This window comes from Pinus tabuliformis, chromosome Q, assembly GCF_031772625.1.
Source record: "Pinus tabuliformis cultivar Carrire ecotype Pingquan chromosome Q, CPIR1, whole genome shotgun sequence".
In the NCBI taxonomy this organism is placed as follows: Eukaryota; Viridiplantae; Streptophyta; class Pinopsida; order Pinales; family Pinaceae; genus Pinus; species Pinus tabuliformis.
The window spans coordinates 1,000,667,589-1,000,682,972 of NC_142296.1; the positions used below are offsets into that span (position 1 = coordinate 1,000,667,589).

Genomic DNA, 15,384 nt, shown 5'->3' on the forward strand with positions numbered 1-15,384 from the left:
TAATCACTACCTTTAATGCATAATTGCTATATGTTCACATCAAATAATGTAAGGTGGTAAATCAAGTAAATGCATCATTTAGTAATCTTCAATAACAAAATTATAATAATCACCAATCAATGATCAACACACAAAAGAATATGAAAAATGCACCATAACAAATGTTCTAAACACAATAGGAACCAGGTAGAAAAACAAGAATGATACATCTAATCCCCAAGAATATTTTCATCCTTCCTCCCAAACCTACTTCAATGTTCCATATCTTATCATTCTTTTGTTGAACTAAGCTAGAGTGTGAATTATATTGACCTAATGCCAAAATCCATAAGTAAAAGCTTCAACTATCTAACCAAGCTTCCTCAATAGGTAATTGGAAGTTTCCATCACATGTTTAAGGGAGCATTAACACAACCTTCCCCTTTCGAAGACTCTAGGTTTTGAAAGATAAATAGTAAAAAATACCTTCAGCAGTTTTCATAAAATTAAAGCTAAAAAAATACTTAGTAAGTAATACCTTCACCCTTTCTAATATAACTAAGGTGAACACCCTATATAAAGTAACACTGTATAACTACTATTCTTAAAATCATATCATTGAATAAACCATATAAACAAATTATACATCCTATAAAAACCACACTTACTACATATCATAATAATATTAAATCATGTATTAGATCACAAGTAAAACTTATATAGTATAAGTTATCCTCTTCATATTTAGAACCTCCACATTACTTTAACACTACAATTATGTGACTATTTCATATATTATTCTCCTAAATTATACTTATATAGTATAAGTTATCTTCTTCATATTTACAACCTCCAAATTACCTTAACACTTCTCCTAAATTTAACTGTTTCATAGATAATTTAACTGTTTCATAGATCATTTACATGGAGGTTAGCTTACCGTGCTTATATTCATTCAAATGCATTACAAGTTTCATATATAAATCTATATTTATATTAACATTCAGTTTTAAAAAGTATGTTTATTTACTATATGTTTTGTATTTATTATACATTCACAACATAATTGGGGAAATTTTAATTTTAATGTTTAAACTAATCAAATATATAATGTATTTATTATACATTCACAACATAATTGGAGAAATTTTTATTTTAATGTTTAAACTAATCAAATATATAATAATTTAGTAAAATAATAAGGTTAAAATTTAAAATATATAATGCTTAGCATTGCTGTTTATGGATGCAACAAAATAATCTAGACAACAGTTTTTTAAATCTGAAATTCAATAAAAGAAATTCAAAATATCAGGTAGATGGAGTGTTGGAGAGTTTGAATCATTTTTTTAATGGTGAAAATGGATTCAGTATTATTAAAAATCCTTGGGCATCCAAAATCCTGAAATTTAACAACTATAACCAAGATTTTCAAAAATTTCTTCAGAAATTTTCATAATCTCACCAAAATTTCTAAACTATTTTGTACGTTTTCTAGACGGAAGGTATAAAAATTTATAAAATAAATAAAATCAAAACTGTTACCATGTAACGACAAAATATGAGAGGTTATACAAACAATTTATTCCCCAATTTTTTGAAACAAATTACCACGAAAACAGTGGTGATGACTGCTGTCTTCTCACCACTGATGTGCACACTTTGGACATTTTTGCTGGAGACGCTAACCGCTAGAAAATCCAATTCCCCTTGTCCGTGGACGCCATGAATTATTAATTAACCAACCTCTAATAAAATAATTTCAATCTCCTAACCCGCCCATGTACTTTACATATTTTTATTTACTATCAACCCTTAAGGGACCTATCTAGCTTCTAATTCAGTAATGACGTTACTCTCACCACTATTTTTAAGAAATGCTGGCTGTGTTGGATTTAGTAATGTTACAGGAGAGCTTGAGATCATTAATATAACATTAGACATGGTTGGACGGAGGCCTGAATCAGCTTGCGTGCATAGAAGAGCAACCTCAATGCATTTTACGACTTCCTCCTGCTGCCATGTTTCCATTACTGTGGAATCAATCATATTCTGAAGACACCCTTGCTTCTGTAATCTCCATGCCTGCATCCCATCCAAGGTAAATCATCTTTATTCTGATTTATCGCAATCCACTGTTATTCATACCAAAAAAATCATGAATTGAAGTCTTACCCATTCTGATAGGCTTTGCATTTCTGGGGAAAAAATTATATCACTGTTTTTTATTCCAGTCACAATCTCGAGGACTAATATTCCAAAACTATAGACATCAGCTTTCAAGGATAGTTGCCCTCGCATTGCATACTCTGGCGCCATGTAACCGCTACATACTCAGAAACTCTTCAAATAAGTTGGGGTGCTTGTGGCACATGATTGCATAAATGTTAAGCTGTTTAACAAATTGATTAATTTCAAATAAATTGCATAGAGAAGAGAAGGGTAGAGTGAAATATTCTCACTATGTCCCTGCAACTCTTGTTTGGATGTGAGTCTCGTCTTCAGGAAAGAGTCTTGCTAGCCCAAAGTCTGCTATTTTAGGATTCAGCCTTTCATCAAGCAAAATATTGTTTGCTTTAATGTCTCTGTGAATTATTCGCAACTGTGAATCCTCATGAAGATAAAGAAGACCACGAGCTATTCCCATTATGATGTTATAGCGTTTTTGCCAATCAAGATGTCTCTTCTTCTCTGGATCTGTATTTGTATTCAAAGAATATTAATTTTCAAAACCTTTTACATAATCAATCTCATTAATTTATGAAAAATTGATCATCTTTCCCTCATACAGGAAAAAAAATTCAAAATGACATACCAAACAAGAAGGTGTCAAGGCTCTTGTTTCGCAAATACTCATAGATAAGCAACCTTTCTGGACCCTCGGCACAACATCCGAGCAGCTTTACCAGATTTCGGTGTTGGACATGGGTAACAAGCTTCACTTCATTCATAAACTCTCGTTTGCCCTGTCCAGACCTTACAGACAACTTCTTCACTGCTATTTCTTTTCCATCTCTCGTTATTCCCTGCAAGAATCAATCCATCAACAAGCCATGGAAAAATCCCTCTTCCTGTTCCTCTATCTGAAAGATGATGTAAAGTAATAGCGTTAAACTTGCAAACAATAGTGAGTAGGTAAATACCTTGTATACAGGGCCAAAGCCTCCCTCTCCAAGCTTCATGTTTTCATGAAAATTATCCGTTGCTTCTGTGAGTGCTTCTAAGGTGAAAATAATTTGCTCGTGTTCGATTAGTGTCGATTCTGGATCAATAACATGTTTTTCTACATACAAAAGAAGAGGCAAATAAGAATCTAATTTCATTAGATAACATAAATTTGAATGGGTTGTGTTAAAGAGATGCCTGGTTATAGATTCAATTTTATTTCTAGATGGTAGATTTAGAATATTTTGAAAATTATTCTTAAATCATCAAGATAAGTTCACAATAAGATGAACAAGAATAAGGTCAATTATTCTTAAAATCTGAGATAAATTCCGCTGATTCTACCTTCATTCTGCTGACATGTTACTGGGTTCCGTGAAAAGAAAGATTTCAGTCTGTTCCTCAAGGCAAACAAACAGACCATTAACGCTACAAAGACGCCTGCCACAATCCCCAGAGAATTTTCTGTAGAGCAAATCATGTAATGCATTGTACTGTTATTTACAGACATTGAAGTTACAATCAATTTGTAAAATCGCCAAAAGCGGGAAAATCATAAAATTAGATGTGGCCAAGAGGGATTACTTGACGTGGTGTGTGAAGCTCCATTCGCCTGAGTCACCTGAGTCATATGGGCAGGAGGGTTTGCCCGGGAGGAGTTAGAGAATGGAAGTGGACTAGTACTATTCCCAGCAGTACTAGTGTTAAAAGAAGGGTATATTTCATATCGAACCCTGCAGCTTCCCGATAGTGCCTCGGCTCCTCCATTCAGAGAGCGACATCCGTGGAGGTCATTTGTTGGTAGTTGAAAGCAAGATCTGCAGTCCTTTCCGGATAAATCTCTCCAACATTGAACTAAACTGTAAACGGTACCACTGGCAGAACATGTAGCTGAGCCTTGAGTTAATCCCTTATTTGCAGAATTGCAGGCCTCATCAGACAGGTTGAAAAGCAGATTTGAAGTACTGGTCTTGAAATTGTATAGATTACTTGTACTAATTTCAATTACCATAACCAGATAAGTCCCATTGGTGTCTAACTTTGAAAAAAAGCTAAAGTTCTCGTATCGCAGGAAGCAGCTTTCTAACCATACTCGAGCGCCGACGTCTTTTCCACAAAGTTGTATAACACTATCGTTTGCTTGTTGTGAACAGATTGAACAGTCTTGGTTAGATATGTTACCTGTGCACTGGAGGAGGCCATAGATTCTGTTAGGACTTTTGCCATTGGAAGAAGTGTTGAACCTTGTTTGAGGTTCGTTCTTCATTAGATCACCCATTAACCTATTCAAATCGCTCGAAAAAGTACTTCCATTGGCATAAGTAGAGGCATTACTGCAGGCGTGTGAGCTAATCTGTGATGTAACAGAAGGAAAACTGGTGATGAATAGTAAACCGATGAAATGAAATAGAATAGCTGCCTGTTTGCTAGAATTAGCCAAGTTTAACAATATATACATATTGAACAACAAGTTCGAACCAGTAGGCTCTGTCAAGGATTCTGATAAATATGGGATTCTGATACCATGCGTGGAATTACATCATTGAAACACAAGAAGCAACGACCTGGATCGATGGGGAAGGGAAATCGTCAGATGGACGAGGGTTGAGGGTTGCAAAATCGACACACTGCTTCGAATTACAGCAGAGTATTGTAATTAGAATTGGAATTGAAATGCCGAAAGTCTTCGGCGAAAGAGGATGTAAACATGCGTGGACCATTTGACCTTGTGTACATTCGACTATGGCAAAAGTCATGGAAATTTCCCTGCTGTATAAATTTTTGGAAATATGGATTATAATGGTTAATTAGATCAAAAATTAACCTAGATTACAACTATCAATGGCAAAAGTCATGGAAATTTACCTGCTGTATAAATTTTTGGAAATATGGATTATAATGGTTAATTAGATCAAAATTAATCTAGATTACAACTATCAAGTTACAATAGTGATGGCATGTTATCAAGATTAATCTAAATTACAATTGTTAAGCCACGGCATGTTATCAGATTAATCTTGATAACGACTATCAAGTAACAATACTCAAAATTAATCTAGATTACAATTATCAAACTACAATAGCGTGACAACATCGATTTAATTTTAACAGATTAAAAATCTTTAATAATACTGAATACATTTCCACCATAAACACTGTTCAAACACTCTTTTCCTATTTTAAAAACTAAGAAGCTGGATTCCATATCCTTGTGTGGACATTGTTAAAGTCAGCCCAGAAGCTGGATTCCATATCCTTGTGTGGACATTGTTAAAGTCAGCCCTAAGAAGCTGGATTCCATATCCTTGTGTGGACATTGTTAAAGTCAGCCCACAGCTTTAGAGAAAATCGGTTTTTTATACATCACATTATTCACATGGCAAGTATTGGCATTAATGTTTAGGCGAAATGATCTGTATTTGCATTAATGTTTAGGGGAATTGTCAAAATAAACCAAGTCCACAGTCAGCGAGAAAAGGCCATTGGTTTTCTCCACCTCACTTTGTATAAGTCGGAGAAATCAAAATTGACATGCCAACCTCTGGCCGTCCGAACATGTAGCCCTGAAAAATTCGTACACGGGTTGTGTTGGGGCTAAACGAGACATGCCTTCTCTACTTGTCCTAAGGTTCTTTTCCTTTCTTCTCTACTGGTATGGGCCATGGGTTTCTTACATGGTCGGTGGATGGTCTGCTACGTGGACCCTATAAATTTTCGACAATGTAACTTATTAATCATTATCTTATAATTCTTCTCTACTGGTATGGGCCATGGGTTTCTTACATGGTCGGTGGATGGTCTGCTACGTGGACCCTATAAATTTTCGACAATGTAACTTATTAATCATTATCTTAAAAATATATTTTGGACTATGTAAATTATCAATCATTATCTTAATAGTATATTTTAGCAATGCTTTTTCAATTTATTTTAAGATAATATCTTTGATTTACTAATTTTGGGTAATTTTGTATTGCTTAAATAAGTGGGGCATGAAACATAGTTCGAATTTAGATGGTCTTCAAGAATAACCAACCATGATATAATAACATCTTTGATAGTTTTTCATGGATTTTTTATGATTGTCATTTCATTCCATTTTCGATGGGAGTTGAATTAAAAAAAAGTTCATGAATGATTATGAAGGATAAAATTTGATTAATAAATGGTTTATTATAAATAATTTGTTAATTAAAATTAATTATTTTTCTAATTGATTTTTATTTTTTTAAATGAATAGTTTAAATCAGCATAGATTCATTTTAAGTAATTTCTAACATGAGTTCAGAGGAATCTAATTTTTTCATATATAATTTTTTTTTAGAACTGATATTATATAAATATATTGTAACTGGGTTGTAGAATGAGTTTCTTTGTTCAATAATTCAATTTCTTCACATGTAAGAATGAGCCTCTCTGCTCAATAATAGATGAAATGACCTTTTTTCCAAAATATTTTTTTGTTTGATTTTCTAAATTCAAAAAAGATTTTTAAAAATTTAAATTTAAATTTAAGTTGTTTAATTTGTAGAATTTAAATACTTCTGTCACGATCCCATTCTAACTTATACCATAAAAAAAAATAATTATTGTTACCCAACCCCTACAGGTCATCATGGTATATTGATATAATTTATGCGCAAATATTTTGTTTCAAACCTTGCAATATATGGTTTATGGTTTACCCCTTGCACGTTGATTTTCATGCGTTGTAATTTCATTTCACCAACCCGCACTAACACTATGCAACAGTCTTAATGAATTGAGTACTGGCTTATTAAATCACGGTGCCACATGGTGAGCGGGTGTTAATCCAACTCACCCGTTCCGTGGCCAGGTGGATAAGATCCATGTGAGGCCATGTGATTATGCAGAGGGTTGTACATTATGGTTTGCGTGCCCACGCTCCCGCTCAAACGAACGATGGTGATCGCTCCTCCAAATCGGATGGCTCAGATTGGTTTGAGGGTTTGGTTGACATTATATGATCCACGGGTTCTTCGGTCTCGGTTCATTTGCGTCCAGAGCAAACCTCAGCTCATCCGACATCTCCCTCCACCACACCAGTTCTGCCATTCACACAGGTATGAAACCATTTCGTCCATGGCATTTTTAAAAGGTTTACAGCCTTGCGCTTGACAGATTATTAATCGGTTCTTTGATTCCTCGATTTACCACTGATACAGTTGATGGTGATGACTGTTCTGTGCAGGAGGGTTTGGACTCTACGACTTCTACTGTCTGGAAGGAGGTTTTGCAGATCCGCGTTCTATCCAGGTGAGTCTTCGATGCTGTTATGCATTGCCATGTAGGGTTAACTATTATGAAAAGAATGGTGGTCTTCGATGGGCCAGAACGAGACTCATGTATGGTTATTCATGTGTCTCAGGTCTGGTTACCCCTTATTCAATCCCTGGTGTGATTTACAGGCGGCCTTCTCATACCGAACCTGTATTCCATGAAACCCTGAGGGTTAGATGATTTTCTTGTTTACGGCTACAGGCCATTCGAGGGTTTAATGTTGACTATGTTATTACACCGTCGGCTATGTATAATATGTTCTGTTATTGATGTTACAGTTCAATGTTCTGTTCTCATTCGCATGCAGTTAATATTCTACGGGGTTTACCCAACAGTAATAACCCCGCTCTGACTGTTACTACAGTTTAATATTGTTATTCTTATGGAATTTTACCCTACGGGGCTTACTACAGTAATGAATACGTTTTGTTCAGTTCTTGACATGTTTGTCGACTCTTTTAGGTTGAAGTTATTATCTATTGCGTGATTCTCCAGTCTTTTATGGAGCTATAGATAACTTGTTTCAGTATTCGTAGATACTACACAATTTATGTTATTTTGTTGCGGTCTCAGGGTTTACGGCTTGCTTTCGAAATAATGAGAGCAAGTCAAACCCTCCTCGCATACACGGATATTGGTTTGCATGTTAGTATTGTCTGAGCCTGATAAATGGTAGATGCATCTTATTCAGTTTTCTCAAGTTCTAATAATGTTAGTCTCTGGTTATTGACCTGCGAGTAGCGTTAACGCTCCATTCGCACGGCCATATGATGTTCTTTACGGTTTAAATGATAGAGTGAGGTTTAACTGTGAGCAAATCCCTCACTGCTACTCCTAATATGATCTCTTTTACTCTAGCTTACACGGCATCATTGTTTATTAAAGGCCCTCGGCTCGTCAATAATGTTTTCTTTATAAATCTTTTCGTTTACTCATTAACGTCTCGATTCTGAGCACGATACCACGACAGTATGTTAATAAGATTTGTAACTTATTGAAACTGGTTACTTTCTTTGGATATGTTTCGTAACCTATGGTTCTGTGTACGCACTACTGCATATCTATTTCTTGTTGTATTCTGCGGTTTATTAATCGCTTCAGGTTTAACTCTGTTTTGGCATTTCCTTACTAAGCACCTGAGTCTGTACATAGTGAATTTAATCACTGAGAACTACCCTGCAGACGAGGTTGTGTGCTTTAATCTTGGTAACAGCTACGATTATCTTCCGTTTTCTGCCTAATGAATGAATACATATATAACTGTATCTTTTATTAACTCAATAAAAGAATCACAGTCAAAATACATATATAACTGTAGCTTTCATTCACTCATTAAAGGAAAACACAGACAACTGCATATATAACTGTATTTCATTAACTCATTAAAAGAAACACAGACAACTGCACCTGTCTGTATGCTACCATTACCTGTTCCTCAATTTAAACTATTTAAGGATGCATACCTGGCAGTCTGCTACTGTCGTTCCTATTCCAAGAGTTCACCTGCAACGATTTTGCTCTTAACCTCCCAACCTTGAGATCCACTTCGTTGGATTCTCCCCCTGAGCCGTCTTGCAGGCCTACAGCCTTCGACAAGACTCTTGCACCTTTGTGCTGGGTTATCTGGTCCTTACCAGACTTAACCTTTTCTTTTACTATCCAGGTTATCTGGTCATTACCAGACTTAACCTCTTTTCTTTCTCTGCTCTCTCCAGGAATTCCTCTCTCTCTGCTTGTTCCTCAACCACCCAGAGACTTTTCCTTCCCAGGACTTTTCCTTGGGTGAGAAGCAGTTGCATCAGTTTTAAAACTGATTCACTAAAAATAGAAATCCTCCTTCAGGAAGTTGCCAGCATTTTCAAGAACATACACGTGTAACATAATTCAATAATCAACTTTTCATTAATAATGTCATTCAAACAATGAGTAACCACTTCACAGTTTTTACTACAGTAATATCCAGATTTATGAATTACCAGGGTCATTACATCTTCCCCCCCTGAGATTGGACATCGTCCCGATGTCTTCTCTCATTAAATAAATGTGGGTAAGTTTTTCTAATGAGTTCCTCGTCTTCCCATGTGGCTTCCTCAGGCCCATAGTGCTGCCACAGCACTCTAACTTGGGTAATAACCCGTTTCCGCAGCCGCACTTCTCTCCGGTCGAGAATGCTCTGCGGTTCGACCAGGACCTCGCCTTCTGGTTCGACCTGCAAACCACCAATACCATTAATCAGTTTCTTACAAAATATAGTTGTTTAATCAAACACCCAGATTAATTCTTACCCGCACATCTTGCCATCGAATAACATGTTTAGAGTCATATACATATTTCTTTAGGACAAACACATGGAATACATTGTGAATCTTAATGTGACTTGGCATGGCAAGTTGGTAGGCCACTGGCCCCACTCTAGCCAAGATCTGGAAAGGTCCAAAGTATCGTGGAGCCAGCTTGGCGCATCCGCTCCACTGCAGGGCGCCCCTTCTGGTTTGTATCCTCACAAACACATGGTCGCCAACTTTGTATTCCGTGAATCTTCTTTTCCTGTCCGCAAAGCTTTTCTGTCTATCTTGTGCAGCTTTTAGGTTTGCACGCACCTTTCTTACCATGTCTTCCATGTCTTTAAGCATTTCCGGACCCAAATTCAGCTTGTCTTCCGGTCCACCCCAACTTGAGGGTGTACGACACTTTCGTCCATACAGGACCTCAAAGGGACTTAACTGAGTCGAAGTGTGATATCCATTATTATATGCAAATTCGACCAGATGTAAATATTCTTCCCATTGACCTGGTTTCAACATTACATATGCTCTCAACATATCTTCCAGCACCTGATTCACTCGCTCGGTCTGACCATCAGTCTGCGGGTGATAAGCTGTGCTGAAGTTCAGCTGAGTACCCAACTCGGCAAACAATGTCCTCCAAAAGGTAGAGGTGAATTTCACATCGCGATCTGATATAATTACTTTTGGTAACCCATGCAATCGGAACACATTTTTCATGAAGAGATGAGCAATCTGCACCGCCTTGTAGGTGGACTGCACAGGAATAAAGTGCGCTGCTTTACTTAACTTATCAACCACTACCATAATAGAGTCGTTGCCTTTCTTTGTTCGGGGCAACCCTGTTATGAAATCCATGGAAATGGTTTCCCATTTCCACTCCGGAATGGGCAACGGCTGTAGCAGTCCAGCGGGATGCTGATGTTCTGCCTTTATTTGCTGGCATTCCAAACATCGTGCCAAGTACTCCATCACTTGTTTCTTCATTCCTGGCCAATAGAATTCCTTCTTAAGTGCAGTGATCATCTTTTGGTACCCCGGATGACCAGAGTAATGGCTGATATGGAACTCATCCAGAACCAGCCTTCTAAGATCTTTTACATCAGGTACATACATTTTCTTATTAAAACACAACATTCCAGCACTATTTAGCATATATCCTAGCTGTAATTTTTCCTTATCAGATTGTTGTACTTGTTGTTTTAAATGCTGGTATTCAGAGTCAAGACCAGCTGCTGTTTTTATTTGCTCAATTAGTGAATTCTGCCATTTGCTGGCTGAAAGTTCACATAAACAGTGAGCCTTCCGACTTAATGCATCAGCCACTCTGTTTTCCTTGCCCTTTAAATGTTTTATTTCGAAATCAAACCCACTTAGGAAATCTGCCCATCGGCCTTGCCTTGCATTCAGGGTAGGTTGGCTGAAATAATGTGTCAAGCTGTGGTGATCTGTTAACAGCAGAAATTTCCTCCCTAGGAGGTAATGCCTCCACATTTTCAGCGCATGAATAACAACTGTTAATTCCAAATCATAAGCAGAATATTTCTGTTCATGTTCCTTTAGTTTCCTTGACTCATACGCTATTACCTTTCCTTCCTGCGTTAGAACCCCTCCCACACCCTCCTTGCTTGCATTGGTGCATACCACATAATCCTTGTTAGGATCAGCTATACTCAAAATGGGTGCCATGGTAAGTAGATGCTTCAGGCGGTCAAAACTCTGCTGACATTCTGATGTCCACCTAAATACCTTCCCCTTTTTCTGTAAGGAGGTAATAGGATAGGCTATCCTAGAGAAACCTTCCACAAACCTCCGGTAATATCCAGTTAATCCCATAAAGGATCTGATATCAGCAACATCCTTGGGTATGGGCCATTCCATAATGGTTTTTATCTTCTCCGGGTCTACAGCAATTCCTTCCTTAGTAATCACGTGTCCCAAATACTGAATTTCCTCCTTGAAGAAATCGCATTTGCTGAATTTAGCGTATAGCTGATGTTCTCGAAGGGTCTGCAACACCAACCTAAGGTGTTCTTCATGTTCCTGCTGGGAGCGAGAGTATATCAGAATATCGTCAATAAATATCAGCACAAATTTATCTAAAAACCGATGAAACACGCTGTTCATCATACACATGAAGGTGGCAGGTGCGTTGGTCAAACCAAAAGGTAGCACTACAAATTCGTAGTGCCCATAGCGTGTCCGGAAAGCAGTTTTGGCAATGTCCTCATCTTTGATTCTGATATGATGATAACCAGATCGCAGATCAATCTTAGAAAACACTTTTGCCCCTTTCACTTGATCAAAGAGTTCATCTATCCTGGGTAAGGGGTACTTGTTTTTGACCGTGAGCTTATTCAGCTGCCGGTAATCTATGCACATGCGAAGGGTCCCATCCTTCTTCTTCACAAATAATACCGGAGCTCCCCAGGGTGATACACTGGGACGTATGTATTGTTTATCCAACAATTCTTGAAGCTGCATTTTCAACTCTGTTAACTCTGGTACGCTCATTCGGTAGGGTGCCCGCGATACGGGTGCTGCCCCCGGTATCAGCTCTATAGTGAAGTCTATGTCCCTCTTTGGAGGCAGCCCCGGTACCTCTTCAGGAAAAACATCTGTAAATTCCTGTACCACTGGAATATCGTCTAATGCAGACATCTTATCTTTCTGGTTTGCATAGCCAACTTGTATGGCATAGATCTGACATTTCTTTCTAATACATTTAGCTAACTGAGTTGCAGTGATAGGTCGAATCTGAACAAGATGTTTAATTCCCTGCAATTCCTGCTGCTGCCCCAAATCATCTTTGTAGTATATGGTCTTGGTTTTGCAATTCACCAATGACCAGTGCTTTTCCAGCCAATCCATACCAATAAGAATGTCATAAGAGCCTAATGGAAGTACATTCAGGTCTGCCGTTACGGGCTGTCCAGCTATACTGAAAGAACAGTTATTAACTTTAGCTAAAACCCGCCTTTTGGCTCCCGTAGCTAACTGGACCAACCATGGGTTTTTGAACTTTTCTGGTGGTAGCTTACAATGTTCCACTACTTTTGGACTAACATAACTTAAAGTAGCTCCTGGATCAATAAGTACAACTACAGAAAGGTTTGAAATCTTACCTTCGAATTCCACCATGGAAGGTTGGTATTCCGCTTGCCGGTCCTCTAAGGCTGCATTGATTCTTGGTACGCTGCGCGCCACATCCCCAACAGTTGAGGCTTCATGGATTTGAGATATTTGATCAGCTCTTTTACGCTGTGGACAATTTCTAGCGTAGTGCGGTCCTTCACACACCCAGCACTGAACTGGAGGTCTGGTTCCCTCAACCTCCGATCTAGCAGGTGGTTCGCTGATCCTGCTCTCGCTTGGCTTAGCCCGGAAGGTGCCCTTATTTGTGCTTCTGTTAAACTGCCCCTTTCCAGCTCCTTTACTACCATTTCCACGGCTGCCTTTGTTGTTTCCAGCAACTCTGTTGCCTTTTCTTTCATTCCATTTCTTGTTTGGAATTTCTCCTTTTTGTTTGTTCTGCTGGTAACAAATTCTAGCCTTCCAAATTGCCTCATCCATAGTTCGGGGATTGTCAAACTCAATCCGTTCCCTTATATAAGCTGGTAGGCTACTCACGAACCTCTGCACCTTGGCCTTCTCCTCTTTTATGTATGGCACATAACGAAGCAGAGAAGTGAAGCGATTTATGAATTCGTCCATGGACTGCTGTCCTAGCCGTAAGTCATGGAATTCTCGCGCCTTCTCATCATAAAAGCGCTCAGTTAAATACCTCTCCTTAAAGTATTTCTGAAATTTTTCCCAGGTTATGCTTTGCTCACTTACTCCCTTCACAATTTTAATCTCTTCCCACCACAAGGTGGCTTAGCCCTGCAACTGGAAAATAGCCAGCCGCGCCTTCAGATTTTGGTCATATTCATAAAGTTGAAATATTTATTAATATTAATCAACCAGGCTTCTGTTGCTTCTTCCTGCTCTCCATCGAAAAGTGGAGGTTTGATTTTTCGGAATTCTCCCTGTAATTCCACTTTCTGTCGCTTGGAGGTTTGCTGCTCTTGCACATTATCAGAATGGTCTTCCTGTTCTTCTGAAAGCTCAGGTGCGTAATCCCGTTCCTCAGTGCCCCTTTGCTGTTCTGCACTAGGGCTAGCTAAGGGTGGATTTTGTTTATCTGACTAGCTTTTCAGTATTCTTTCTTGTTCCATTGTTAATCGCGCATTGTCCTCTCGCAGACGCGCCATCTCACCTTTCAGCTCCTGGACAGTTTGCAGTATCGCCAGATTGGTACTGCGTGTCTCAGCACCAAGCTGTACCCACAGCTCAGCATTTTCTTGAGGGATGCCGCCAGCTCCCGGCATTTCCTCCATCTTACTATTAGCTGCTAGCAGGTAGCTGTCTCTGTATGGTTCTCCTGCTGGTACACAAGAAAGGCAATTAGTTGCATTGTTTCTATTTATACATTATAAGATGATCTTTGCTGTTCCAGAGGCCACAGTTTTGAAACCTCTGCTCTGATACCACATTGTCATGATCCCATTCTAACTTATACCATAAAAAAAAAAAAATATTGTTACCCAACCCCTACAGGTCATCATGGTATATTGATATAATTTATGCGCAGATATTTTGTTTCAAACCTTGCAATATATGGTTTATGGTTTACCCCTTGCACGTTGATTTTCATGCGTTGTAATTTCATTTCACCAACCCGCACTAACACTATGCAACAGTCTTAATGAATTGAGTACTGGCTTATTAAATCACGGTGCCACATGGTGAGCGGGTGTTAATCCAACTCACCCGTTCCGTGGCCAGGTGGATAAGATCCATGTGAGGCCATGTGATTATGCAGAGGGTTGTACATTATGGTTTGCGTGCCCACGCTCCCGCTCAAACGAACGATGGTGATCGCTCCTCCAAATCGGATGGCTCAGATTGGTTTGAGGGTTTGGTTGACATTATATGATCCACGGGTTCTTCGGTCTCGGTTCATTTGCGTCCAGAGCAAACCTCAGCTCATCCGACATCTCCCTCCACCACACCAGTTCTGCCATTCACACAGGTATGAAACCATTTCGTCCATGGCATTTTTAAAAGGTTTACAGTCTTGCGCTTGACAGATTATTAATCGGTTCTTTGATTCCTCGATTTACCACTGATACAGTTGATGGTGATGACTGTTCTGTGCAGGAGGGTTTGGACTCTACGACTTCTACTGTCTGGAAGGAGGTTTTGCAGATCCGCGTTCTATCTAGGTGAGTCTTCGATGCTGTTATGCATTGCCATGTAGGGTTAACTATTATGAAAAGAATGGTGGTCTTCGATGGGCCAGAACGAGACTCATGTATGGTTATTCATGTGTCTCAGGTCTGGTTACCCCTTATTCAATCCCTGGTGTGATTTACAGGCGGCCTTCTCATACCGAACCTGTATTCCATGAAACCCTGAGGGTTAGATGATTTTCTTGTTTACGGCTATAGGCCATTCGAGGGTTTAATGTTGACTATGTTATTACACCGTCGGCTATGTATAATATGTTCTGTTATTGATGTTACAGTTCAATGTTCTGTTCTCATTCGCATGCAGTTAATATTCTACGGGGTTTACCCAACAGTAATAACCCCGCTCTGACTGTTACTAC

At 38.5% G+C, this 15,384-nt stretch overlaps 1 protein-coding gene across 1 annotated transcript; it reads right to left on the reverse strand.

The window, feature by feature from the left end:
- Positions 1 to 1,803: 1,803 nt before the first annotated feature.
- Positions 1,804 to 4,777, reverse strand: LOC149222852 (cysteine-rich receptor-like protein kinase 15). The gene is made up of 7 exons (XM_089387692.1): positions 3,730 to 4,777; positions 3,490 to 3,609; positions 3,123 to 3,262; positions 2,795 to 3,005; positions 2,442 to 2,676; positions 2,155 to 2,305; positions 1,804 to 2,064 (listed from the first exon to the last, which is right to left on the reverse strand). The coding sequence occupies exons 1-7, from the start codon at positions 4,601 to 4,603 to the stop codon at positions 1,804 to 1,806; spliced, it is 1,992 nt and encodes a 663-aa protein (XP_089243818.1). The 5' UTR covers positions 4,604 to 4,777.
- Between the last annotated feature and the right edge of the window lie 10,607 nt (positions 4,778 to 15,384).

Excerpts from the sequence above, each read along its gene's own strand:
- LOC149222852 (XM_089387692.1), bottom strand. The coding sequence starts at position 4,603 with ATGTATATATTGTTAAACTTGGCTAATTCTAGCAAACAGGCAGCTATT. Across the intron at positions 3,263-3,489 it reads AACATGTCAGCAGAATGAAG|AAAAACATGTTATTGATCCA; the intron begins GTAGAATCAGCG and ends TTTTGTATGTAG. Across the intron at positions 2,065-2,154 it reads TGCAAAGCCTATCAGAATGG|GCATGGAGATTACAGAAGCA; the intron begins GTAAGACTTCAA and ends GATGGGATGCAG.